At 54.7% G+C, this 24,383-nt stretch overlaps 1 protein-coding gene and 1 pseudogene across 1 annotated transcript; both read left to right on the top strand.

Moving 5' to 3' along the window:
- Positions 1 to 8,375: 8,375 nt before the first annotated feature.
- On the top strand, positions 8,376 to 23,540 carry LOC126030116 (protein ENL-like). Its single transcript, XM_049788305.1, is given in 11 exon segments — positions 8,376 to 8,396; positions 9,026 to 9,132; positions 9,134 to 9,204; positions 11,388 to 11,470; positions 17,094 to 17,240; positions 18,721 to 18,866; positions 19,773 to 20,329; positions 21,579 to 21,650; positions 22,914 to 23,044; positions 23,180 to 23,322; positions 23,426 to 23,540. Coding segments are annotated over 11 exon segments (1,593 nt in total).
- On the top strand, positions 10,140 to 10,260 carry LOC126031545 (uncharacterized; annotated as a pseudogene).
- Positions 23,541 to 24,383: the final 843 nt, after the last annotated feature.

The raw sequence follows: 24,383 nt of genomic DNA, 5'->3' as shown, positions 1-24,383 counted from the left end.
ATCTTTAAATGTATCTATCCATCCACCCACTTACCACATCCATCCATCATTCAAGTTTGTTTGGTTAGGTTTTGGGGCCACACCCGGTGCACTCAGGGGTTACTCCTAGCTCTGCACTCAGAAATAGCTCCTGACAGGCTTCGGGAAAATATGGAATGCCGGATCAAATCCAGGTCTGTTCTGTGTCTGCCACATGCGAGGCAAACACCCTAACACTATGCTATCACTCTGGCTCCAGATTCATCCATTATTTATGTTCTTCCCATCTATGTCCATCTATCTATCCATACAGTTGTCTTTTGACCCACATTTATCTATTCACTCACCTACACATCTACCCACATACCCAACCCACCCATCCATCCATCCATCCATCCTTCCATCCAAAGACCCACTTTCCTTCCATCCTTTCATTCGTTCATCCATCCACCCACTCATCATCCATCCTGCCATTTATCCATCTACCTACTCTCCCATCCACCCATCCATCATCCATCCATCCACTCACCAATCCATTCATCCTTTCATCAGCCCATCCATCCATCCACCTTTCCATTTATTCATCCATCTATCCATCTATCATCCATCCTTCTATTCATCCACTCACCCATCCTTTCATCCTCCCACTCATCCATCCATCCACCCACCCTTCCATTTGTCCATCCACTCGTCCATCCATCCATCCATCTATTGAGATAAAAAATCTATCCATTCGGGGCCGGAGAGATAGCATGGAGGTAAGGCGTTTGCCTTTCATGCAGGAGGTCATCGGTTCGAATCCCGGCGCCCCATATGGTCCCCTGTGCCTGCCAGGAGCAATTTCTGAGCCTGGAGCCAGGAATAACCCCTGAGCACTGCCAGGTGTGACCCAAAAACCAAAAAAAAAAAAAAATCTATCCATTCATTCATCCATTTACCCACCATATTCATCTTCATCCACTATCCATCCACCCTTTGGACTCCATTAAACTAGCCGGTCCTTCTATAATTGATCCATCCCTTCATGAATTATCCTTTCACTTATATATAATAAATTATATATAGTTTAATTAGTTTTAGTAGTCATCAAGGAAATCATGCTGTGTTGGGCAGCTAACCCAGGGTCTCACACATAACAAGGGTCGAGACTCTCCCCAATTGAGCCATCTCTATACCTATTTTCCCCTTGTCCACCTTTTCATTCACTAATAAATCCATCCCCTGCACCAAACCACCCATGAACCCCATCCAGGCAACCCTGCATGCATCCACCCATCCATGTGTTATCCATTATTCACTGTCCATTATCCTTTTAGACACATCTGTACCCGCTATTTACTTTTCTGTCACTCACTCATACTCAGCCATCTATTTGTAATGCATTTCCACCTCAAACATTCTATCTTCCTGTTCTCTAATCCGTTCGTCGAACCATTTCTTTTTTAGTTTGTTTGTTTGTTTTGGATTTTTTGGGTCACGCCCGGTGGCACTCAGGTGGCACTCCTGGCTCTGTGCTCAGAAATCGCTCCTGGCAGGCTCGGGGGACCAGATGGGATGACTGGGATCTAACTACAGTCTGTCCTGGATTGGCAGTGTACAAGACTAATGTGCTACCGCTCCAGCCTCCATCCAACCATTTCTCTCTCCCTTTTCCCCTCCTCTCTTCTGCAGGTTCAATTTATCCATCCCTTGTCTCCTTAATGGTTTGATCCCAAACAACCCCAAACTCCTTCTATTTAATATAGTTCCCAGCTCTTCAATGACTAAACATTGCAAATATGAGGGGTGTAACTCAGTGCTAGTATGCATGCTTGCACCTACAACATCCTGGGTATTTGATACCAATGTGTGTATATGAGTGTACACCACTACATATCTGATACTAGTTCCTAGAAATGTCTAGAGAAGTGAGGGATGGGAGGAGACACAACAGGGCATGGTTAAAGGACTTGCCAACTGAGAACTCAACAACAATCAGGAGAGTGTCTTATGACACTATGGGCTAGCAGGGTGTGCTAGGTGAGCATTTTGTTTTTTGCACTGCCAGAATTTAATATTGCCACGATTGTGTACATTTGTGGTGTATAGAAAACTGCGTTGTGTGCATTTATGGCTGGTGTGTGTGGATTGGAAAAGCCTAGGAGGTGCAGAAACATGTTGGAGGCTAGAAAATAATTCCTTTACATACACACATGTTGACTATCAGCTTAACCTACCATATTTTCTGGCATATAAGACTACTTTTTTGTTTGTTTTGTTTTTTGTTTTTTGGGCCACACCCGGCGGTGCTCAGGGGTTACTCCTGGATGTCTGCTCAGAAATAGCTCCAGGCAGGCACGGGGGACCATATGGGACACCAGGATTCGAACCAACCACCTGTGGTCCTAGATCGGCTGCTTGCAAGGCAAACGCTGCTGTGCTATCTCTCCGGGCCCATAAGACTACTTGAAAGACTTGAAAGACTACATAAAAAACTTCTTAAGGGGCCGGGCGGTGGCGCTAAAGGTAAGGTGCCTGCCTTGCCTGCGCTAGCCTTGGACGGACCATGGTTCGATCCCCCGGTGTCCCATATGGTCCCCCAAGCCAGGAGCAACTTCTGAGCACATAGCCAGGAGTAACCCCTGAGCGTTACCGAGTGTGGCCCAAAAACCAAAAACCAAAAAAACAAAAAACAAAAACAAAAACAAAAAAAAAACAACTTCTTAAAAGTTGGGGGTCATCTTATATGCCAGTGTATGGTATACTGAAACTTACTCCAGCTTCAGGGACAAGTGATCCTCCCCCCTCTTACCCAAACATCCCGTCTAGCTGCCAGGCGTCATCACTCATTCCTCTGCATGTCCTGAGTCATCTTTCAGGGCACACAGAGGAGCTGGGTTATCAAGCCTCACATCTCATCCAGCCGCCTGGTATTTGGCTTTCCGGTGCTCAGTCCTGTTAAGCTTTTATGGGACACAGAGGAGGGACTCTGTCTCCCTCTAGCTGTCCCATTAATTACTGGACCCCAGACAGCTGCTCTTGGAGGGGTTCAACCCCCTCTCCCTGCTCTCAATGTAGATCACAATTAAGAAATCAGTCACGAGGGGCTTGAGAGATAGCCTTTCATGCAGAAGGTCATTGGTTCAAATACCAGCATCTCATATGGTCCCCTGTGCCTGCCAGGAGCGATTTCTAAGCATGGAGCCAGGAGAAACCCCTGAGCACTGCTGGGTGTGACCAAAAAAAACAAAAACAAAAACAAAAAACAAAAAAAATTAGTCACTCACTGCAAATGACAAATGTAAAATGATTGTTGGCACTCCAAAGCCTAGCTTTATTGAACATATGCTGTTAACCTGTGAGGGTTCTACTTCTTTTTCTCTTACGTTTTTTAATTTCCATTCGGTGAGCATTAAAAGAGAGGTAGTCTTACACGACAAATATAGCCCAAATCCTTTATTTTAACAGGAAAAGTAGGAGGTCATCTTATACACCCAGCAGTCTTACACGCCAAAAAATAGAGTAAAGACCAAATTCTCCCCGTGGGTACAAATAGACCTGGCCGCCAGAGGGCGGTAGAGGCCAGCATAGCTGCAGGCCAGAAGTCCCCACTGGTTTTTCCAAAATGATTCTTTTTTTTTTTTTTTTTTTTTTTGGTTTTTGGGCCACACCCGGTAACGCTCAGGGGTTACTCCTGGCTATGTGCTCAGAAGTTGCTCCTGGCTTGGGGGACCATATGGGACACCGGGGGATCGAACCGCAGTCCGTCCAAGGCTAGCGCAGGCAAGGCAGGCACCTTACCTTTAGCGCCACCGCCCGGGCCCCCAAAATGATTCTTTTTTTTTTTTTTTTTTTTTTTTTGGTTTTTGGGTCTCACCCGGCAGTGCTCAGGAGTTACTCCTGGCTCCATGCTCAGAAGTCGCTCCTGGCGAGCACGGGGGACCATATGGGACGCCGGGATTCGAACCGATGACCTTTTGCATGAGAGGCAAACGCCTTACCTCCATGCTATCTCTCCGGCCCCCAAAATGATTCTTAAGATCAGAGGCCCCGGGGTGGGAGAGATAGCATGGAGGTAATTAGGCGTTTGCCTTGCAGACAGAAGGACGTTGGTTCGAATCCCAACATCCCATATGCCAGGAGCGATTTCTGAGCATAGAGCCAGGAGGAATCCCTGAGCAGTGCTGGGTGTGATCCAAAAACCAAAAAAAGATCAGAGGCTCCGCCCTGCTCTTTCATTTCGTTTCATTCTCAGTGACACCTAGAGAGAGCTTGTATCAAGCCTGCCCTGTGCCAGGGCTTAAATGAGTAAATGAGTATTTCTTTCTTTCTCCTTCAATCCTACGCCTTGGGACCAGAAGAGAGCACTTCGAAAATGGAACATTGTGTCGTTTTGAGTCATTTGCTACAGACATTTTCTTTAAAAAGTTACTATAACTATTACTATTACTATTAAAAAGGATGTTATTCAGGGCCGGAGAGATAGCACAGTGCAGCTGATTCAGGACATAAGGTGGTTGGTTCGAATCCCGGCGTCCCATATCCCTCGCGCCCCCCCCCCCTCGTGCCTGCCGGGAGCTATTTCTGAGCAGATAGCCAGGAGTAACCCCTGAGCACCACCGGGTGTGACCCAAAAACCAAAAACCAAAAAAAAAAAAAAAAAAAAAAAAAAAAAAAAAAAAAAGATGTGGGGCTGGAGAGATAGCATGGAGGTAAGGCGTTTGCCTTTCATGCAGGAGGTCATCGGTTCGAATCCCAGCGTCCCATATGGTCCCCTGTGCCTGCCAGGAGCAATTTCTGAGCATGAAGCCAGGAGTAACCCCTGAGCACTGCCGGGTGTGACCCAAAAACTACCAAAAAAAAAAAAAAAAAAAAAAAAAGATGTTATTCTAGGAGGTGAATAAAAAAAATGGAGGGACCCAGGTTAAGTCTTTAAAACTTGCAGATAGTCAGTAGTTCCTTGACTTTGGATCCTGTGTTTTATATTTTTGTACCTTGTGTAAGACGATGACAGAGAAGGGTTGAAGCAGGTCAAGTCTTCCAATAGCAAAGCAAAGCTTTTGTGTCCAAGGAATTAGAAAGGAGAGAGATGACGAGAAGGAGCAAAACTTCTCAATGGAGTAATTCAGCATCATTTCACATTAAGACAAATAATAGGGGCCGGGCGGTGGCGCTAGAGGTAAGGTGCCTGCATTGCCCGCGTTAGCCTTGGATGGACCGCGGTTCGATCCCCCGGTGTCCCATATGGTCCCCCAAGCCAGGAGCAACTTCTGAGCCCATAGCCAGGAGTAACCCTTGAGCATTACCGGGTGTGGCCCAAAAACCAAAAAAAAAAAAAAAAAAAAAAAAGACAAATAATAATTTAAAAAAAGACTCAAATAATAATACTAATGTGCATGGATTAAGTTAGTGACCAGGACAGTTTCTGCAAACTCTACATCCAACACACACACACAAACACACACACACATCCCTATCCTCTTAGAGTTACTGCTCCAGCCTGAAAAGACAAACAACACATTTGGGAAATGAATACGGTATATATCCCCCACTTGGGATCCTCTAAGTGTCGCCCACCCCTCCCCATTCCTGCAGTCCAGGGGTTCAAGGGGTGTCCCTTAGGAGGGAATGGGAGGGGGTCTTGTCTCCTTCCGAGGCTCTTGTCTCTCTCTGTGGGGAAAACTGAGAAGAAGGCCAGGCCCGGAGGGAGTGTGTGCAGATGGGAGGGAGAGTTGGGGCACACAGGGTCCCCCTCCAGGGTGTTCACAGTATTGGGAATGCCATCACATCTTCATGGCTCGTGGCTTGGCATAGACAAATCTCAGAATCTCCAGAACCCCGAAAACTTCGAAAACTCAGCCTTCAAATTTTGGGGGGAGGCCACACCTGCCGGTTCTAAGGGATCACTCTTTTTTTTGGGGGGGCACACCCATTTGATGCTCAGGGGTTACTCCTGGCTATGTGCTCAGAAATCGCCCCTGGCTCTGGGGGACCATATGGGACACCGGGGGATCGAACCGCGGTCCGTTCCTTGGCTAGCGCTTGTAAGGCAGACACCTTACCTCTAGCGCCACCTTCCCAGCCCCAGGGATCACTCTTGTTGGTGCTCAGGAGACATATGGGAGATCAAACCCAAGTCAGCTGCATGCAAGGCTAGCACCCTCCCCACTGTGCTATCACTCCCCATCATGTTCTATCTGATCACAGGGTAAACCCAGGCCTTGGAAAGCCTGAAGCCGGGGCCAGAGCTGGGCCCATGTCAGCCCCCATACCTTGGGGGTTCACAGAAACAAGCCTGATCTTCCCCCCTGTGTCCTGGCTGGCCTGGCTACTCATCAGTCCCCAATTCTCCCTAGCCCAGGGCCCCCACAAGCTATTTTCCTGTCTCCACACCTGTGGGCACTTTGGGGAAACTGAGCCCTGCTGGACCATTTTTCCTCCATAGTGAATTGGGACAGCGGGTGGCTCAGTGACAAGGAGTCAGCCAGAGGAACTCTGGGCATTCCTGGGCTGAGCCAGGAGTAGGATGTAGGTGCTACCCCCTCCCAGCCCCAGGGGCCCTGCAGCCATTAATGGGGTCTTACCCAAGGGTCCCTCCCTGGTCCTTCTCATTCTGGGTGATCTTGAAGCCAGGCACAGGCAGGGAGCCCCAAGGGAAGGGACTTGAGGTCCCCTGAGGCGCCCACAGTCTGCTTCAGGGTTAATTATGCCACTTGGGCCCTGGTCTGGTTCCTGGAGAATTTGAAGCCAGAGATTCCCTTAAAGACCTGTCTCAGGGGTCCTGGGTGGGGGCAGGGAGATGATCTACCAGCCCCGTCTCAGTTGCCCCCCTGATCCCCCTAGCCCTTCCCAGAGCATCCAGGAGGAAGGTTGGCCTGGGATGGAGAAGCAGGTGGCATAGGGGAGTGGGCACCCCCCAGATGGTCCTAGGCCTGGCCTCCTGGCCCTGGATCACCCCCCAGCTGGGGACACACCCTGGCCAGCAGCAGCAGCTCCAACTAGCTAATGGACCCTACCCGAGGACCAGTGGAGTTGGGGGGGGGGTGCCTAGGTTTGACCGGGCCATGGCTGCTCCTTTATCGGGACCCAACCGGGGCTCAGCTGCTCCCCAACTCTCCTCACATATGCTTTGAGCATCCTTAGAATCAATTTTTTTCCTAGTCTCTCCTCTCTTCTAACCCAGTGGCCTGAAGCTTCACCACCTCCACCTTCAAATGTGCCCGAGTTTGGGGCACCTGGGGACCAGCCTTGGGTCTGGGCTGGGGTGGCTGGGGTGGCGTGGCCAATGGGTTCCAGACCCACAGGGAGCTGTTTGCTTTGTCATCACCAGCAAGACTCATGCACTTGCCTCTCCTGCCCACAGGGCTCCAACTGTCTTTTGCTGAGTCCCCAGGGAATTGGGAATGGAGACACGCCCCCTCTGGGACCCCTTTAACACACCCGGAAGCCAGTTGTCCCACTTACCGGGTAGCATCATCAGGGTGGCCCAGGCTATACCCTCACCCAAGGGGTTCTCAGTGGAGATGGGGGGGTGGGAAGGGCATGGGGAATTGGGGGGCATGGACATGCTTTGTGGGTACAGGGCACCTCAGCTCTTTGCAGATGGTGCCAGGGTCTCCCATGATGTCCTGGAGCCTCATTGCACCCGAGGACCACAGTCCTGGCTCACTGCACTTTTCAGGGTCCTGCTCTTTGCTGCCTCCCATAGCAGGTGAATCATGTATGTGTGTGTCCATCTCTCCATCCTTTCCTGCCCTCTGCAAGATGCTGGGGTCCCTGTGCCTCTTCTTGGTCATCAGCCATTCCCCCATCTCCTGTTCCTGCCCTTCTTTCTCTCCCATGGTCCCCCCACTGCTCCAGGTCAGCCCCTCTGGGTAATGCTGCCTGTACGTTCCAGGGCTGCCCAGAGGGTGGTGGACTGGGGGTTGGCACTGTGATCCCGTCAGGAGCATACAGCTGGGGTTGGTTGCCCCAAAGGGCGCAGGCAAGGAACCACCAGGCTGGAGCCAAGACTGGCAGGCTGACAGGCCTGTGGGGCTTTAGTCTGGCTGAGAAAGGCAGAAGGGGAGTGGAGGGGTGGCCTCTGGATGCTGATCTGGAATGCAGGGCGCCTTCTCCCTGGGGCCCTGTAGTTAATAGGTGCCAGGTGTGCACCCCAGGAGTCTGCACCTCTGACCGTGGAACCCACCAGCTGCCTTTTACACAGGAGAAAGCAGGACTAATCTCTGCCCTGGGCGGTAAAAAGGGAGCTGCTTCGGGATTGTGCTTGGTTGCTACTGCTGCTGCTGCTGCTGCTGCTGCTGCTGCTGCTGCTGCTGCTGCTGGGGTGTGTGTTTGTGTGTGTGTGTGTGTGTGTGTGTGTGTGTGTTGTGTGTGTGTGTCTGTTTGAACTGACGTGGAACCGGGGTGCGAGGGCCATGCCCAGGGCTCTTGGGAGCGTGAGGAAGGGCGGGAGCTGGAGTGAGGTGGGGGGAATGCAGAGTGGGAAGCCGAGAGTCCTCCGCTAGGTTCTCTCTCTCTTGGCCAAAGGCGCCCTCTGGAACCATTTTTACAATTGTCCCTGCGCGGGGTGCTGGGCTCTGAAGTCTGACTTTGTGTTTGTTTGGAGGCCTGGGAGCCCCCAGTCGCCTCCTCCTGAGGCTGGGGGAACAGGGAGCTCATGGGTCAGGCTGCATGGCCTCCTGGGGTCAGTCTCCCCCTGGATCTTCTGCCATGTACCCCTCACTGAGCCACTGTCTCCCTGAGCGCTGGGTTTTATGCACTCGCAGGGCTCTGCTGGGGGTGGGGTGGCCGTTGCTCGACCCCCGACCCGGGAGAGGTCAGGCTGCTCTTGGGGGGTTGTCCACAGCTTCTTCAGTCTGAGCCTTGGTTGCGTCCGTCCATCTGTCCATGCATGCATCTGTCCCTCCACGCGTGTAGGTTTCCTCTTCCTCAGGATGCAGCGCTGGTTCCCTGGTAGCGGGGTTGGTTTGGGGGGGGGGCATGGAACCTGGGTCAGGACACAGGGTGGCAGCGCCTTAAGGTGGGAGCCTGCTGACCACCTGGCACCCCATTCTCCCCTCTGCAGTGCACTGTCCAGGTGAAGCTCGAGCTCGGCCACCGCGCCCAGCTGCGCAAGAAGCCGACGACCGAGGGCTTCACGCACGACTGGATGGTGTTTGTGCGTGGCCCGAGCTTGCGAGATCCAGCACTTCAGGGAGAAGGTGGTCTTCCGCCTGCACGACAGCTTCCCCAAGCCCAAGTGCGGTGAGTGAGGGGCCCTGCCGTGACCCCAGTACCACCCACCCTCCCTTCCACCCAGCCGACTGTCGTAGTCTTCAGAGGCTCGGCTTCTGAAGCTCCCTGGGGCAGAGGCTCCAGCTGCCCTCCGTGTCCTCGAGAAGGGCCCTAAAGGGTGCGGCTCCGCTTCCGACGTCAGGCAGAGCCAGAGTCACGGCAAAGAGGAAGCCTGTGCCCAGGCACTAAATGCCCACAGCAGGAGAGTCTGGGCGCCCTTCGCCCACCCGGCCGCCGAATGGAACTGAATGTGTCCGAGAGGGAAGTTCCGCTTTGCTGGGTGTATCCAGAGAGATAGATGATATCAAAGAGCGGAATGGATCGACTTAGCCAAATGTAGCCAGGAGAGTTGAATTAAGTTGAGTTAAGATGAGTTAAGTGACCATAGGATTAAATGTATCGACGTAGCAAAGAGCTGAATGGCTCGACCAGTGTGTCTGCTGAGTTCCACGTGTCCAGGAGTTGCCTGTCCGGTGAGTTGACTATCCCAGAGTGGACGTTGAGTTGCTCAAAGGAGTGTCTGTACCCCGACTGGCCCTTCTCGAGCCCCGCTGCTTTTCAGATCACAGAGGGCCTTTTGGCTGCCCCCCAACCCCTGGGCTTTTCTTTCAGGCTTCCTGTAGAGAACTTTCATCTGTTCCGCTTAGCCTCACATCTGCCCCTGAGCAGGGAATGCAGCCAGGGGCCTCTGCACCCTGGAAACCAGGGCTTCTCAGCACGGGGGCGGGGCACCGGCACTCCAGGATGCTGCAAAGCAGACGAGGGTGAAAACTGTCATTGGGGCCAGGGACCAAGGCATGAGGCTGGGGGACAGCCAGTAGGATGGGGATGGGGGACACAGGAAGGAAGGATGATCAGGGAGGCCCCAGTTGGCTCGAGGTAGAGTCATGCCCCTTTATCTTCTAGTCTAAGGCCATATCACCCTGAACACACCCCAATCTCGTCTGATCTTGGAAGCTAAAACAGGGTCTGGCCTGGTTAGTACTTGGATGGGAGACTGCCTGGGAATACTGGGTGCTGTAAAGGGCTGGAGAGATAGCACAGCGGTAGGTCATTTGCCTTGCACGCAGATGAATCAAGATGATGGTCGTTTGAATTCTGGCATCCCAAATGGTCTCCCATGCCTGTCTGGAGCGATTTTTGAGCGTAGAACCAGGAGTAATGCCTGAGCGTCACTGGGTGTGACCCCAAAAACAAGCAAACAAAAAAAACATTCTAGCGTGTTCTGGCAGAATCTTCCTCAGGGCCTTCTCTGTCCACACTCCTGCTGGGAATTCTTTAGCCAAGCCTGAGCCCCTCTAGGTCCATAATTCCTCCTGCAGTAGTCTCTATAGGTCTAGGACACCCCCAGCAGGCTCCTTGTCCCTCAGCACTGGGTAACCCCATGTGTGGTTGTTCAGGTCCCCATTACAGGCCAGGGATTCCCTATCTCTGAAGGGGTGGGTGGAGCCTCCAGCCCTGTCATGTCTCCTGAATCTCCTCCTTGTCTCCCTTCTTGGAGTTGTTATGGTGGATGAAGGAAGGAAGGGATGCCAAGTGCCCCCAGTTGATCAGCCAATCAGTCAGATGGAAGAACCCCCCCCAAGGGCTGCTGCTCCTTCAGGGGTTCATGGGTGGGGACATATGGCTGAGGGTCTGCAGAGACCCTGTCAATCTTCCGGCCCCTGACACTATTCTACACCAGCATGAGGGTGTGAATAAGTGAGTATGTAAATGAATGAATGCATGAGTGAATCCAGGAATGAATTAATGAATCTGAGTGAATGAGTGAATCCTACAGTGAATGAGTGGATCCAGCCACAGTGCTCTGGGCAGCTGTGATGGTGAGTGTTTGACCTGGTGCTATGTAATAGCATTTGAGGTACTGGGGGGGGCCTTCATATTTGGTGGTCCCTCATCCCCCTTCTGAAACCTTGGCAGGAGGGGGTCCCCCCTATCCTATACACTGCAGGAGGCAGAGAGAAAGAAAATGTGGTGGTGGTTGATCCAGGACCCCCCTCACTGGGGACCTATGGCCAAGGCTTTGGCCTTGGCTTGGGTTTGAGGCTACTTGATTCTAGCTGACCTTCTTGAGGGTCCTGATTCCTGGGGCCAGGCAGTGGGGGGCTCTGATCAGTCTGGAGGCTGACCCCTGGCTCCCCCTTTCTTCTCAGTGTGTAAGGAGCCCCCCTACCAGGTAGAGGAATCATGGTACACTGGCTTCATCATGCCCATCGAGGTGTACTTAAAGAACAAGGTAGGACCCAGCTGTGCCAGGGGAGGAGAAGAAGGGGGTGCACTCTGAGGAGGTCCCAGGAGGAAGAGGGGGAGCAGGTGGCTATAGCCCTCCTGGTGGTCCAGACAAGTCCCGATTCCTCGGCCTACTCTGAAGAGGTGAGGGTGAAGTTTGGAACATCACCTCAAGGCTTGAACACCCAGCAGTGCTCAGGGGTCACTGCTGGTTCTGTGCTCGGGAGTTCCTCCTGGCAGGTTTGGGGGAACCCTGTGGGGTGCCTGGAGATCAAACCTCAGTCGGCCACTTGCAAGTCCAGATCCTTCCCACTGTCCCTTGGCTCAACCCCTCTGCTGAATTTAGGGGGATGGGCCAAATACAGAGCATGAAGAGAGATGGAAAGGACAGGGAGTGAGTGTGAGGGAGCAGCGAGTGGTGTTGCTTTGGCCCTTGCGGGGCTACTGGGAGTTGCAGGAAGACCCCCAGCTTCTCTTCTGTTCCATTTCTTACTTTTTCTTTTTCTTTTTGCCTTTTTTCCTGGCGGGCTCAGGGGTCAGGGGATGCCAGGTGTTCTGTGTGTGTGTCCAGTTGGAAGTCTCTCTCTTCTCTCTCTCTCTCTCTCTCTCTCTCTCTCTCTCTCTCTCTCTCTCTCTCTCTCTCTCTCTCTCTCTCTTTCTTTCTCTCTCTCTCTCTGTCTGTCTGTCTCTCTCTGTCTCTCTCTCACCCTCTCTCTATCTTCCCCCCCTGAGCCAGAGCCCCACAGGGCAGGCTCTGTACAGGTGGGCGTGAGACCCCTGAGGCTTCTGTGTCTCCTGGCCCTGCTGGGGATGGGAGGGGTGTGCTTAGTGGTACAGGGGGATCGAACCCGAGTCGGCTGTGCTCAAGGCGAGTGCCTTCTCCAGGTGCCTGAGCTCTAGCCCCTGCTTGTGACCTGGTTTCTTTCCTGTGTTTGCCCCCCCCCCCATTCCTCACCCCTGGCTCCCCATGTATGTGATTTTAACCCTGGAATGTCCTGGGGGCCTAACTGGCTGGGAAATGCCACTTAATCTATTTGTGGTTTTTTTTTTTTTTTGGTTTTTGGGCCACACCCATTTGATGCTCAGGGGTACTCCTGGCTATGTGCTCAGAAATCGCCCCTGGCTTGGGGGGACCATATGGGACGCCGGGGGATCGAACCGCAGTCCGTCCTGCGCTAGCGCTTGCAAGGTAGACACCTTACCTCTAGCGCCACTTTCCCGGCCCCGTGTTTTTTTCTTTTTGGGGGGTGCACATCCAGCTGTGCTCAGGGCTGATGCCTGGCTCTGCACTCAGGAATCACTTCAGACTGTACTCAGGGAACCAACCCTAGGGGACGCGGGGGATTGAATCTGGGCTGGGCTGGTGTTTGCATGGTGAACATCCTTACCATTGTCCTATCACTCCAGCCCCAGCCTTTGGCAGATTATTGTAATTTTTCTTTTCTTTTTGGGCCACACCAGGTGACGCTCAGGGGTTACTCCTGGCTATGCGCTCAGAAGTCGCTCCTGGCTTGGGGGACCATATGGGACACCGGGGGATCGAACCGCAGTCTGTCCTAGGCTAGTGCAGGCAAGGCAGGCACCTTACCTCTAGCGCCACCGCACCGGCCCCAATTTTTCTTTTATTTTTCTTTTCTTCTTTTTTTTTTTTTTTTTTTTTTTGGTTTTGGGACACTCTAGTATTTCTCAGAACTCACTCCTGACAGGACTCAGGGAACTGTATGAGGTGCCAAGGATTGAACCCCGGTCTGTGCACAGAAGGCCCATGCCCACCCCACCAGTTCCTGGTTTCGAGAGGAAATTTCCCGTCCACACAGTTGACCCGACAGCACTAGAGTCAGGTTTTCCCAAATCCTGCCTCAGGAATTTCTGGGAGAAAAATGTCCTTTCTCTTTCCAGCTACAGGTGGTTGTTCGGTGGCTTTTGGGGATTTTTCAGGGGTGGGGTGGACAGGAGTTTGGACTATACCTGGTGATTCTCTGGGAATTGCGCTCTGCCTGCAGTAACACCCAAAGCCTGATTCCCATGCCGGGCGCTGACCACTGAGCCACCTCCCACCTGTGGCGTGTTTCTCATTAAAATTTTTTTAATTTTTTTTTTGGGTCACACCCGGCAGTGCTCAGGGGTTTTTCCTGGCTCCAGGCTCAGAAATTGCTCCTGGCAGGCACGGGGGACCATATGGGACGCCGGGATTCGAACCGATGACCTTCTGCATGAAAGGTAAATGCCTTACCTCCATGCTATCTCTCCGGCCCCATCATTAAAATTTTTTAAAGAAAGGCATCACTATATATTTCATGAATACTTCTCCAGCCTCCACTGAGAAATTGTGTGGGTTCCCCACCCCCTTATTTATAAAGCCTGGTTCTAGCATGCTGGTTATATTTCTGCTTTATTTTCTTGGGTTTGGGTCACGGATGGAGTGGGGCCTTCAGGACACAGTCCGAGGGGCGGAGCTTGCAGGGCAGGCCTCTGGAGCAGCATCTGCTTTTAGTTGCTTCAGTGTGTCCCAGCTGGGCTACCGTCCTGTGCTGGGTCCAGTCCCATCTTGGTCCTGGGGTGCTGAGCCCCACCCAGTCCTGCGTGGCTACCCTGGGGTGCAATGGGGCTACCCTGGGGTGCAATGGAGCCACCCACCCTGGGTCCTTATACCTGAGGGAGGGGTACTTGAGTGCCTCCAGGCCCTTAGAATGCATGCCTGAGAGACTCAGAAAAGCCCCCCAAAACCTGACCCCACCACTCTGTCCTGTGTAGAAGCAAATCAGCCCAGAGCTGTTGAGTAGTGCCAACCTCGGGCACCCCACTTGGCTGGATGGGTAGCCCTGTGATTGTGCTCGCTGAGTCACCGTTGTGACTCCCCAGGAGGCAACCCCCCCTCCTGAGCGAATCTCAGGTCCCCAACACAAGAAGGACCTGGGGTTCTTTCAGGGATAGGCAACTGCCTGGGGCACTGGGAACTCCCTGGGAGTCCTTGCTGGCCCATGTACTTTCGGGGCTCGGGGAGCCACAGATGCTTCCCTCCACTCCTGGGGTGAGGCAGGAAGTGGGGGCCCTGAAACCAGACCAATGTGGGCGACCGTACACCCACATATTCAATGGATTTTTCACCGCTGCCTGATTCAAGCCATAAGTTTGCATAGCCCTGAGCCAAAAGAACCCTGCAAATAAATTTAGCTCACCACAGAGAATCTGGCTTAACTAGATTCCTTAACTCTTTCCATGGAACCTATTTTTGTAACTGCTCTCATACACGCAATTATAGATAGGTTTTTGTAAGGTTTAAACTGTAAGATCTATTAAGGATTTGCTTCCCCTCCCCCCATCCTGCCAGGTTTCTCCTTATCCTTCCCGCCATCAAAATGTGTCTGCTCCCATTGGTTAAAATCGTTGTACCTGTACAAATCTGATTGGTTTAAGTTTCAATCCTATGTTTTTGCTCCTCCCACTGAAGCAGGGCATAAAAACTCTGCTTGCTCCCTCAATAAACCTCTTGACAGGAACTCAGCTTGAGCGTTTTATTAACTTCTACGGCTTAATTTTCTAGGTGTTCACAAAAGAGCTTAACACTTGCGAATTATTTGTATTCGCCTTCTACCTTCTGTCCTGGTTGAGAGAAAGCTGCTGGCCGGAGATCTCTCCCATTAAAGGGCAGAAGCGGAGACGAGTACAGACCAATACCCGGACCCTGGGCCCCACCGGCCAACAGCATCTACCACTGTCATCCGCATCTACGGCTGTCACCCGGCAGGCCTGTTCCTCCACCTTGGGGACGTGAGGCCACAGAGACGCTGGCCTGGGGAGAGGAGCCTGGGAGCAGGTGGGAGGTTGGGGGGTACAGGATGGGGGAGGAGGGTCCCAGGCTGTGTGGGTTCGGATCCATCAAACTGGACCGCTGGGAGCCTGTACTGGCCACTCCTGGCTGGTCCCGAGCCAGAAACATCCCCAAACCCGAACCTCGGCAAGAGAGGCTCCACATGTTTTCAGGCTAAAAGCCTAGTGCTGTAGAGGTCACAGGCCGAGGTGGAGTGGATTTTGGGTGGTACATCCAGACTTGTCAGTCCCACCTCCAGGGATCCAGCCCCATCTCCTAGGACCCTCTTCTCACCTAGACTCTGGGTGCCGCAGGAGGCACTGGGGGAGCCAGTCAGGTACACCCCTCTACCTCCTACCTCCCTTTGGGTGTGAGTGTCCCTGGCCCAGCTACCTACTGCCCCCAACATGCTCCTGGCTTCATCTATGCAGCATGGCCTCCCATGACAGAACCTGCTTCTGGCCCTTGCCTGCCCACCCCAGACCCCAACCCTCATCCCTTGGCCCATGGCCTCTGTGATCCGGTGTCCTGGTTGTTTTGGGGAGTATTTGTTTTCTTTGGGGGCCATATCTGATGATGCTCAGGGATCACTCTGGTGGTGCTTGGGGTGACGGTGGGGGGCTAAAGGATGCTGGGGATGGAACCTGGGTCAGCCACGTATAAGGCCAGAGTTCTTCCCACTGTGGTATGTCTCTGTCCCCAGCATTCTGTTTTGATCCTTTTGAGGAACCCCTTCTTTTTTTTCTTTTTTTTTTTTTTTGGTTTTTGGTTTGCACCTGGTGGTGCACCTGGTGGGCTCCATGCCCAGAAATCGCTTCTGGCAGGCTTGAGGGACCATATGGGACGTCAGGATCCAAACCAATGACGTTCTGCATGAAAGGCAAACGCCTTACCTCCATGCTATCTCTCCGGCCTCCAGGAACCCCTTCTAGACCTTTCTTTTTTTTTTTTTGGTTTTGTTTTGTTTTGTTTTGGGGCCACACCCGGCTTTGCTCAGGGGTTACTCCTGGCTGTCTGCTCAGAAATAGCTCCTGGCAGGCACAGGGGACCATATGAGTCACCAGGATTCGAACCAAACCAATCACCTTTGGTCCTGGATGGGCTGCTTGCAAGGCAAACGCCACTGTGCTATCTCTCTGGGCCCCCTTCTAGACCTTTCTTCCTCAATTCTAGTGGCCTGACTTTGTCCACAGAGAGAGATGCCCCTGCCCAGGTGACACCAACTTCTGAGTGGGATTCTCTTATCCTGACGTGGTGCCGATGGGGGGGGGGGGCTCAGGACCCAGAAATGGGTGAGATTCCAGGAGAGACTCCAGTCTGGATGTCCAGGGGGACTGCCTCCCCTGCCAACCCCCAGCCTGTGAGTCACTAGCTCACTCCTGGACACTCAGGGGTCTTGGGGGCGCCTGTGGGCTGAGTGGAAGGGTCTTTCAGCAGTGGGGGGGGGTGTCTCTCTCTGCCTGCCCTGCTACCTGCAGGCAATTCCCCAGCCCTTGGAGAATTTCTCATTCCCCCCAACCCCCGACTGTGGGTGGGCACTTAGGCACAGATGCAGGGTTCAGCCCAGGGCACCCACCCCGTCAGAGTTCGCCGCACCCAGCATCTGGGGTGGAGGCAGCCCCAGCCCCAGGCCTGGAACTCAGGGCCTCGCATCCTGAATTTGGGGACCACCCACTCCCCCGAGGACCCCAAAATGGCCTCTTCTCTCCACTTCCGCCCTGGCGCACGGCCAACTCTGGGGGTTCCCTGAGACGGGGCTCACCTTCTGGGGAAGGCAGTGCCCTGACAGTCCGTGGGGGCCTCCCTGTGTCCCACCAAGGAGGAGCCCCGGAAGGTGTGTTTCACAAACTACGACCTCTTCCTGAACCTGGAGGGGAACCCGCCCTTCAACCACCTGCGCTGCGAGAAGCTCACGTTCAACAACCCCACGCTGAAGTTCTGGTGCAAGCTACTCATGGCCGGTGGGGTGAGTGGGCTCCCCATCCCACCCCCCACCCCCCCGCCACCAACCCCGAAACCCAACCCGACCCCGTGCCTCAGAAGCCCTCTTCACCCAGCTGCACTGCTCCCAGCCAGCCAGGCATCCCTAAGTAGTGGCTGGGGGCGGCATGGAGGAGCTGCCTTCAGACCCCCCACCCCTGGCAGGCCGCCCCGGTACTCTGGCTGGCGTGTGGCGCGGGAGCAGCTAGAACCCAAGGACCCCAAATCTGTGAGTCCTGCTGGGGTGCCTGGAGCTCAGCTCCGTCCAGCGTCAGAAGGTCTGTCTGCCTGGTGTGCCTGGAAGCCAGGACTTGGTCTGGGACCCTTGTGCCTACCTTGAAGAATGCCAAGGGGGAGGCAGGAGGGCACCCTCTGAGTATGCCCTGCCAGGGGCGGGGGGAGGACAAGGCGAGTTGAGAGGGCAGGTGGGGGAGAGCTGGCTTGGCCCAGAACTGACCCGGATTAAAGCCCTGGCATCCTATAGTGTTCCCTGAACACTTCAGGGGTTTGGGCCATAAATGACAGACAGATAGACAAAGGGGGGAGAGGGAGGGAGATAGAGGGGGGGGAGAGAGAAAGAGAGAGGGAGAGAGAGAGAGAGAGAGGGAGAGAGAGAGAGGGAGAGAGAGAGAGAGAGGGAGAGAGAGAGAGGGAGAGAGAGAGCGAGAGAGAGAGAGAGAGAGAGAGAGAGAGAGAGAGAGAGAGAGAGAGAGAGAGAGAGAGAGAGAGAGAGAGAGAGAGAGAGAGAGAGACCCTGGAAGCCCTGGGCCTGAGCCACAGTCTGTCATCCTCCATTGGCCTGTGAATATTTGCAGTTGTGTGTATGTGTGTACATGTGTGTGCATAAATATATGTGTACCTGTGTGTCTGCAATTATGTGCTTTTACATAAGTGCATATGTGTGTGCACGAGTCTGTGTCTGCTTGTGTGTGCACGAATGAGCTTATCCTCCTGCTTCTGGCTCAGCAGCTTCCGGGGCTCCGGAGCCACCCCACGTGGGTGCCCAGTTGCACTGCCAACCTTCAGGCAGCAGCTTCGGTGCCCGGCGCGGGCTCTGTCACCTTGCCTCCCCCTGGCCCCTTGTCCCCATGACCCGGCTGAGGTCTTCCACCGTGTGGGCACTCCAGCTCTAACCAATGCACTTTTCCATCCTTCTGTCCGGGGGTGACTGTGATGTCCCAACACTGGCTCTGTTCTTGCTCAGCCCCAGGCCCGCCGCTGCTGCACTTCCTGTAGGACCCCAGACTGCCTTCTGAGGCCCTTGTTTGGCCTGGTTCGTCCCCTTGCCCGCTCCCTGTTGGGCTCCCTTCTTGCCTCTGCTGTGTCCCCACCTGTCTGTCTTCTTCACCCAGCTTGGGGTCGGCCGCCCCAGCCATCATGGCTGCCCCCAGCAGCTTCTCTTGGCACTGACCCCGCTCCCACCCCTGGCCCAGCGATAACAGCCGCTGTCTCTCCTCTGCCACTAGGTGATGGTAATGCCTGAAGGAGCAAAAACGCTTTCCAGGCTCAGCCCAGACTACCCCATGTTGCCCACAATTCCACTCTCTGCCTTCTCTGACCCCAAGAAGACCAAACCGGGCCACGGCTCCAAGGTTAGTGAGGCGGAAGGCCCGTGGGTGCAGGCTCCTGGCCCTCACCCTGTCCCCATCTTGCCGCCCAAGAGCCGGTGCTTTCCCACTGAGCCAAGCGGTCTGCTCCGGGCGCTGCTGCTTCTGTCGCTTCTTCGGGCTTGATGGCTGGATGGGATGGGATGGGCAAACTGTTTCTGACTCTCAAACCCACGCCCAGCACCCCACTGCCCCCCTGATCCACTCAGCCGCCTTCTTCCTGCCACCCTCTCTGGCCTTCCTCCGCTGATTCTTCCTGGAGCTTCTGGTTGAACCCTTGTCTGAGATCTTAGATCTGTGGGGGACAGAGGGTCGTAGCAGGGCTTCTTGGGGAATCCCCTGTCCTGCCTCGGACCCCCTCAAAGGCTCATCTTCCTTTGCCCCTCTGCGCCCTCTGTGCTTCTTTGCGATCACTTCTCTTGAGGCTCCCTGTGGAAATGTCTCCCAAGGCCAGGGGGACCTTGGAGCCTTCCTGGATCCCCCCTTCTCACCCGTGGAGCTGCCATCAGCTTGAGGGGTCTCCTCTGTGGCCCCTTCATCACACCCTTGTCTTGTCACCATTGATTTCGTCTTCCCGATCGCCTCTTGCAAGGTCCTCAGCGGTCAGCCAGGGACAGTCCCTCCACTGTGTGCTCAACCCCGCTGCATCCTTTGAGGTTCTCAAGGGGCTACCTGAGAGTGGCGCTGGGCATTCAGGGGCCATGGCCATCCCGCATCTCCGGGACTCGTTGGGATGCCGGGGATTGAACCCGGGCAAGTTCACCCGGGTCAGCCACATGCAAGGCAAAAGCCCTACCGCTGTGCTGTCTGTCATCTGGCACCTCAACCTGCTTCTTAAAGGGACCCCCAGTTGGCTCCACTCTCCCCCCAGCCCCCACCCCTGCCGCTTTCCTTTACCTGCCTTCTGGAAGTTTCTCAGGCCGCGTGTCCGAGTGTCCCGCCATCAGTCAGTCTCCTCGGTAGGGGCCTGGGGGTGGCGGGGCCGAGCGACCCCGCAAGGACTCGGAGAGCAAGGGCGCCGCCAAGGAGGCCGAGCGGGAGCGGGAGCCGGCCCGGGGCACCAAGGATGCGGCGCGCAAGCTGGGCGAGGGCCGGCCGGCCAAGGAGGAGAAGGCGGCGCCGCCCAAGGCCGCCTTCAAGGAGCCCAAGATGACCCTGAAGGAGCCCAAGCTCGAGAGCCTGTCCCCCAAGGGGGGACCCCCGCCCAAGGCGTCCGGCAAGCGCCCGGCGCCCGCCGACTCGCCCAGGCCCGGCGCCAAGAAGCCCAAGAAGAGCGGCTGCAAGAGCTCGAGGGGCGGCCCCGCCGCGTCCCCCCGCACCTCGGCCTCGGCCTCCGCCTTCCCGGACAAGAAGCCCGCCAAGGACAAGGGCGGCTACAAGGGCAAGGCCGAGAGCGACCCCCGCGAGGCCAAGAAGGTCCCCGACGTGGAGGAGTCCAACTCGGAGGACGAGGCGTCCTTCAAGACCGAGGTGAGGCCCAGCCTGGAGCCCCAGAGGGGCCCCCGGCCCCCCGCGCACCTCTGCCGGAGTGATGGTCCCCCAAAGCCAAAGGAGACCCAGACATGAGAAGTTTCTGGAAACACGCAGACACTCCCCGAACCCCAACCCCCATAGGTCCCTAAGTGGCGCTCAGGGGTTCCTCCTGGCTCTGCGTTCAGGGGGACCCTATGGGATGCCGGGGTCAAACCAGGGTCGGTCATGGGGAAGGCGAGCGCCCTCTCCGCTTTGCTCTCGCTCTGCCAGGAGGGTGGGATGGATCCCTGAGCACTGAGCTGGGAGTCAGCCCTGATCCGGCTGGGTGTGGCCCCCAAAAAATGATGGGAGATGAGGGGCCCTGGGGTTCTGGGGACCTTCCCGGCGGGTGGGGACGGAGGGGGCATGGGGAGCTGCTTTTCTGCTCCTCCCCAAACCCCAAAGCCCTTTGCTGCCTCCCGGGTTGGTGTTCAGAGAGACACAGCTCAGGGACACACGTGAGCACTGTGGTCTGTCCCCTCTTGGGGGGCTTCCCCGGCTCCACCCATGGCCTCTGAGCCCACTAGAGTCTGGGGGGCGCTTTGGCACCCACAGCCGGCAGTGTAGACGGGGAGATTGGGGGCGGATCTCCCGGCGGGGGCTTCCATTAGGGCTCTTGAGGCCACGTGGGTGCCGCTTGCTGCCCCTGCCCCCATGAACGTCTTGTCTCTGAGCGGCAGAGAAGCGCCCGGCTTCCAGGAATGGGCTGCAAGCCTGGGCTCTCTGGGCCTGGTGCTCCACTCAGGAGAGATTGTCCCCCTTTTACCCTCAGCCTCAGTGTCTGTCCCAGGACCCCCAGGGGTGAGAGCGGCTGGTACAGGGGCCTGCTGCCCCCTGCTGGCCCGGCCCAGAATGCGCTGCAGAGGAAGGGGGCAGACTGGGCTGGGGAGAGCTTGTCCCTTCAACAAAGACACTCACACCTAGACACTCATGCACACACAGATACACTCACACAGACGGACACATGCTCATACACAATCATACATGCTCATTCAGACACACACAAGACAGACACAATTACTCTGACACCCCCACACCCCTACTTTCCCTTTTTCTGTCCTACGGAGACGCTCGCTGGAAGTGAGAAAGATGTCTTTGGGGCACCTCGTGGTGTTGGCTCCTCTGAGGATCCCAGGTGACCCCTGTACCCTCATTCCTTACCACCACACCTGCATTCTTGTCTTCTCCCTCCGTCCCACCCCTCAAATCCACCCAGTCCAACCCGTCCAGTTCCAGTTCCAGCTCCGACTCCGACCCGTCCCAGAACCACAATCAAGGTGTGTGGGGTGCAGGGAGTAGACACTCAAGCCTTGGGGTACTGCTCTGACTTAGACCAGGTGTGAGACGGGGCGTCCAAGGGCTTTGCGTTTCTGCAGTCACATCTTGCCAGCTCCTAGCACTCCGTAAGTGCAGCACCCAGTTGGGCAGGGTCCCCATTCTTACTCTCCCACTGGTCTCTGGGTCTCCAACTAGAACCCCACATTCTTTCTAGAGGTTTGGGAGCTCTAGGGTCTGTCCACCGTCCCCCAAGGTGGGAGGAGAGGCATAATATGGACATTGTAATTGAGGCTTTTGTGTCCTGCTGTCACCTCTGAAACAGGAACAAAAACCAAGATGGGGGGGCTGCCACAGCAATCTCGGAAAGGGGGGGAATCAGGCTAGGGGCCAGGCCTCCCGCCCCCAGGAGAATCATAAGATAAACATGAATACTGAGGCTTAGGAATGTCTCAGGAGCAAAACAATGGGCAGTTAATGATCTTTTTTTTGGTTTTGGGGTCACATCTGGCAAGGCCCAGGGGTTACTCCTGACTCTACTCTCAGAAATCGCTCCTGGCAGGCACAGGGGGACCATATGGAATGCCAGGATTTGAACCACCAACCTTCTGCATGAAAGGCAAATGCCTTACCTCCATGCAATCTCTCCGGCCCCAGTTAGTGACTTTTAAGGTTGATAGTTGCTTGTCTCTGTGAGGGAGGAGAGACGGCCCCGGAATCAATCCTGAGATTATCCTCTGTTATGGAGGGATGGTGCCCCCTCTCTCGACTGTCCTCCTTTTCTGGCATAATGGTGTCTCAGAAGTTTTCACCTTAAAGAGAATCCCCACAGCAGTTAGTTGCTCTATGGCAGGGGTCTCAAATGCGCGGCCCTCCGTACAACATTTTGTGGCCTTCAAATATTGCAGTATTCGCGATTATTCGCTTACCGAATAATCGCATAAAAATCGCATTAGTAAGAAAAAAAATCGCATTAAACATTCGCATACCCCGAGCAGTTCCGTTTGGGGTATTCAAACGTTTAATGCGACTTTCTGCAATTTTTTTCTTACTAATGTGATTTTTTTATTGCGAATATTCGGTAAGCGAAATCCCTTATGCGGCCCTGCCTCACCCCGACTTTGCCTCCTGCAGCCCCCAGGTAAATTGAGTTTGAGACCCCTGCTCTATGGCGTTCCGTCTGTCAGGCGGTATGGGAACAGCATCAAAGTGGGGAGGATCCAATAGGGGTTTCTACCTCCATTCACTGCCCCCTTTCTCTACAGAAGAAGATGCCCCCCAAGAGAGAACGGAAGCCGTTGGGCGGCAGCTCCCAAGGAAACAGCTGATCGGGAATGCCCAACACCAAGGCGGGCAGCATGCTGTCCACCCTTTAGGCAGCCACCAGCAAGCTGAAGCAAGGTGGGGCCCTTGGCCACTCTCCCCAGGGCCACAGAAGCGGGGTGTCTGGGTTTTGGTGCCCTCTGAGCTTGTTGCATGCTCCAAGCCCGCCTGGGGCTCCTCTTGTCCTGTTGTCCACACCTCCACACAGGTCTGTGACATACCTGTCCCAACAGGCAAAAGGACCAGCAAGACGCCAACGGCCAAGCGGCTGAGGCTGGAAGCCAGAGCCCAGAACCCATTGGGCAAGTCCACCCCACAGCCCCAGTCGGGGAAATTGACGCCCATCAGTGGGTAAGTGGGTGTCAGATGGCAAGACCAATGGGAGAGTGGCCGAGAGGAAGGAGGGAGGGATCCGGGGGACACCCACCCACAGCTCTGTCCCTGGCCACCACAGGGACATGCAGGTGACGGAGGACACGATGTGCCACTACCTGACCCGAAAGCCCATGACCACCAAAGACCTGCAGAAGAAATTTCAGACCAAGAAGACGGGGCTGAGAAGCGAGTAGACAATCAACGTGCTGGCGCAGATCCTCAAGTGCCTCAACCCCGATGATGCAAGATGATCAAGGACAAGATGCACTTTTCCCTCAAGGAGTGACACATACAATAATACATACAATACATACAATAATACATACATACAATAATACATACAAGCCCCCCAATAACCTGTTTTGTTCTCAAAACCTTCCCAGTTGGCACCATATCCAGCGGTGCTCAGGGCTTACTCCTAGCTCTGCGCTCAGAAATCACTCCTAGGAGGCTGGGGGGACCATATGGGATGGTGCGCAAGGTAAACATCCTACCATTTTGCTATTGCTCGGGCCCCATCTTTTTAAATTTATTTTTTGGTTTTAGGGTTATACATGACAGTGCTCAGGGGTTCTTCCTGGCTCTGTACTTAGGAATCAGCCTTGGTAGTGCTTAGGGGACCCTACAGGATGCCTGGAATTGAACCTGAGGGCTCGGAGAGATAGCACAGCGGCATTTGCCTTGCAAGCAGCCGATCCAGGACCAAAGGTGGTTGGTTCGAATCCCGGTGTCCCATATGGTCCCCCATGCCTGCCAGGAGCTATTTCTGAGCAGACAGCCAGGAGTAACCCCTGAGCAACGCTGGGTGTAGCCCAAACCCCCCCCCCCAAAAAAAGGAAAAGGAATTGAACCTGAGACCGCCCCATACAAGGCAAACACCCATTCCACTGTGCTGTCACTCCAGCCCCTTGGATCTCTCCTAAGGGGGTCCCCGGGGATCAATCCCAAGTGTCCGGCTCATCTGTGTGTCTCTTGTTCTTCCTCTGGGCCCTACCTCCACTCAACTCTGCCTCTGCCCACCCATACTGATGGCTGGG

This window comes from Suncus etruscus, chromosome 15 (genome assembly GCF_024139225.1).
Source record: "Suncus etruscus isolate mSunEtr1 chromosome 15, mSunEtr1.pri.cur, whole genome shotgun sequence".
Classification (NCBI taxonomy): Eukaryota; Metazoa; Chordata; class Mammalia; order Eulipotyphla; family Soricidae; genus Suncus; species Suncus etruscus.
Note: the sequence above shows the minus strand (reverse complement) of the source record. Positions and strands in the feature narration are given on the sequence as shown.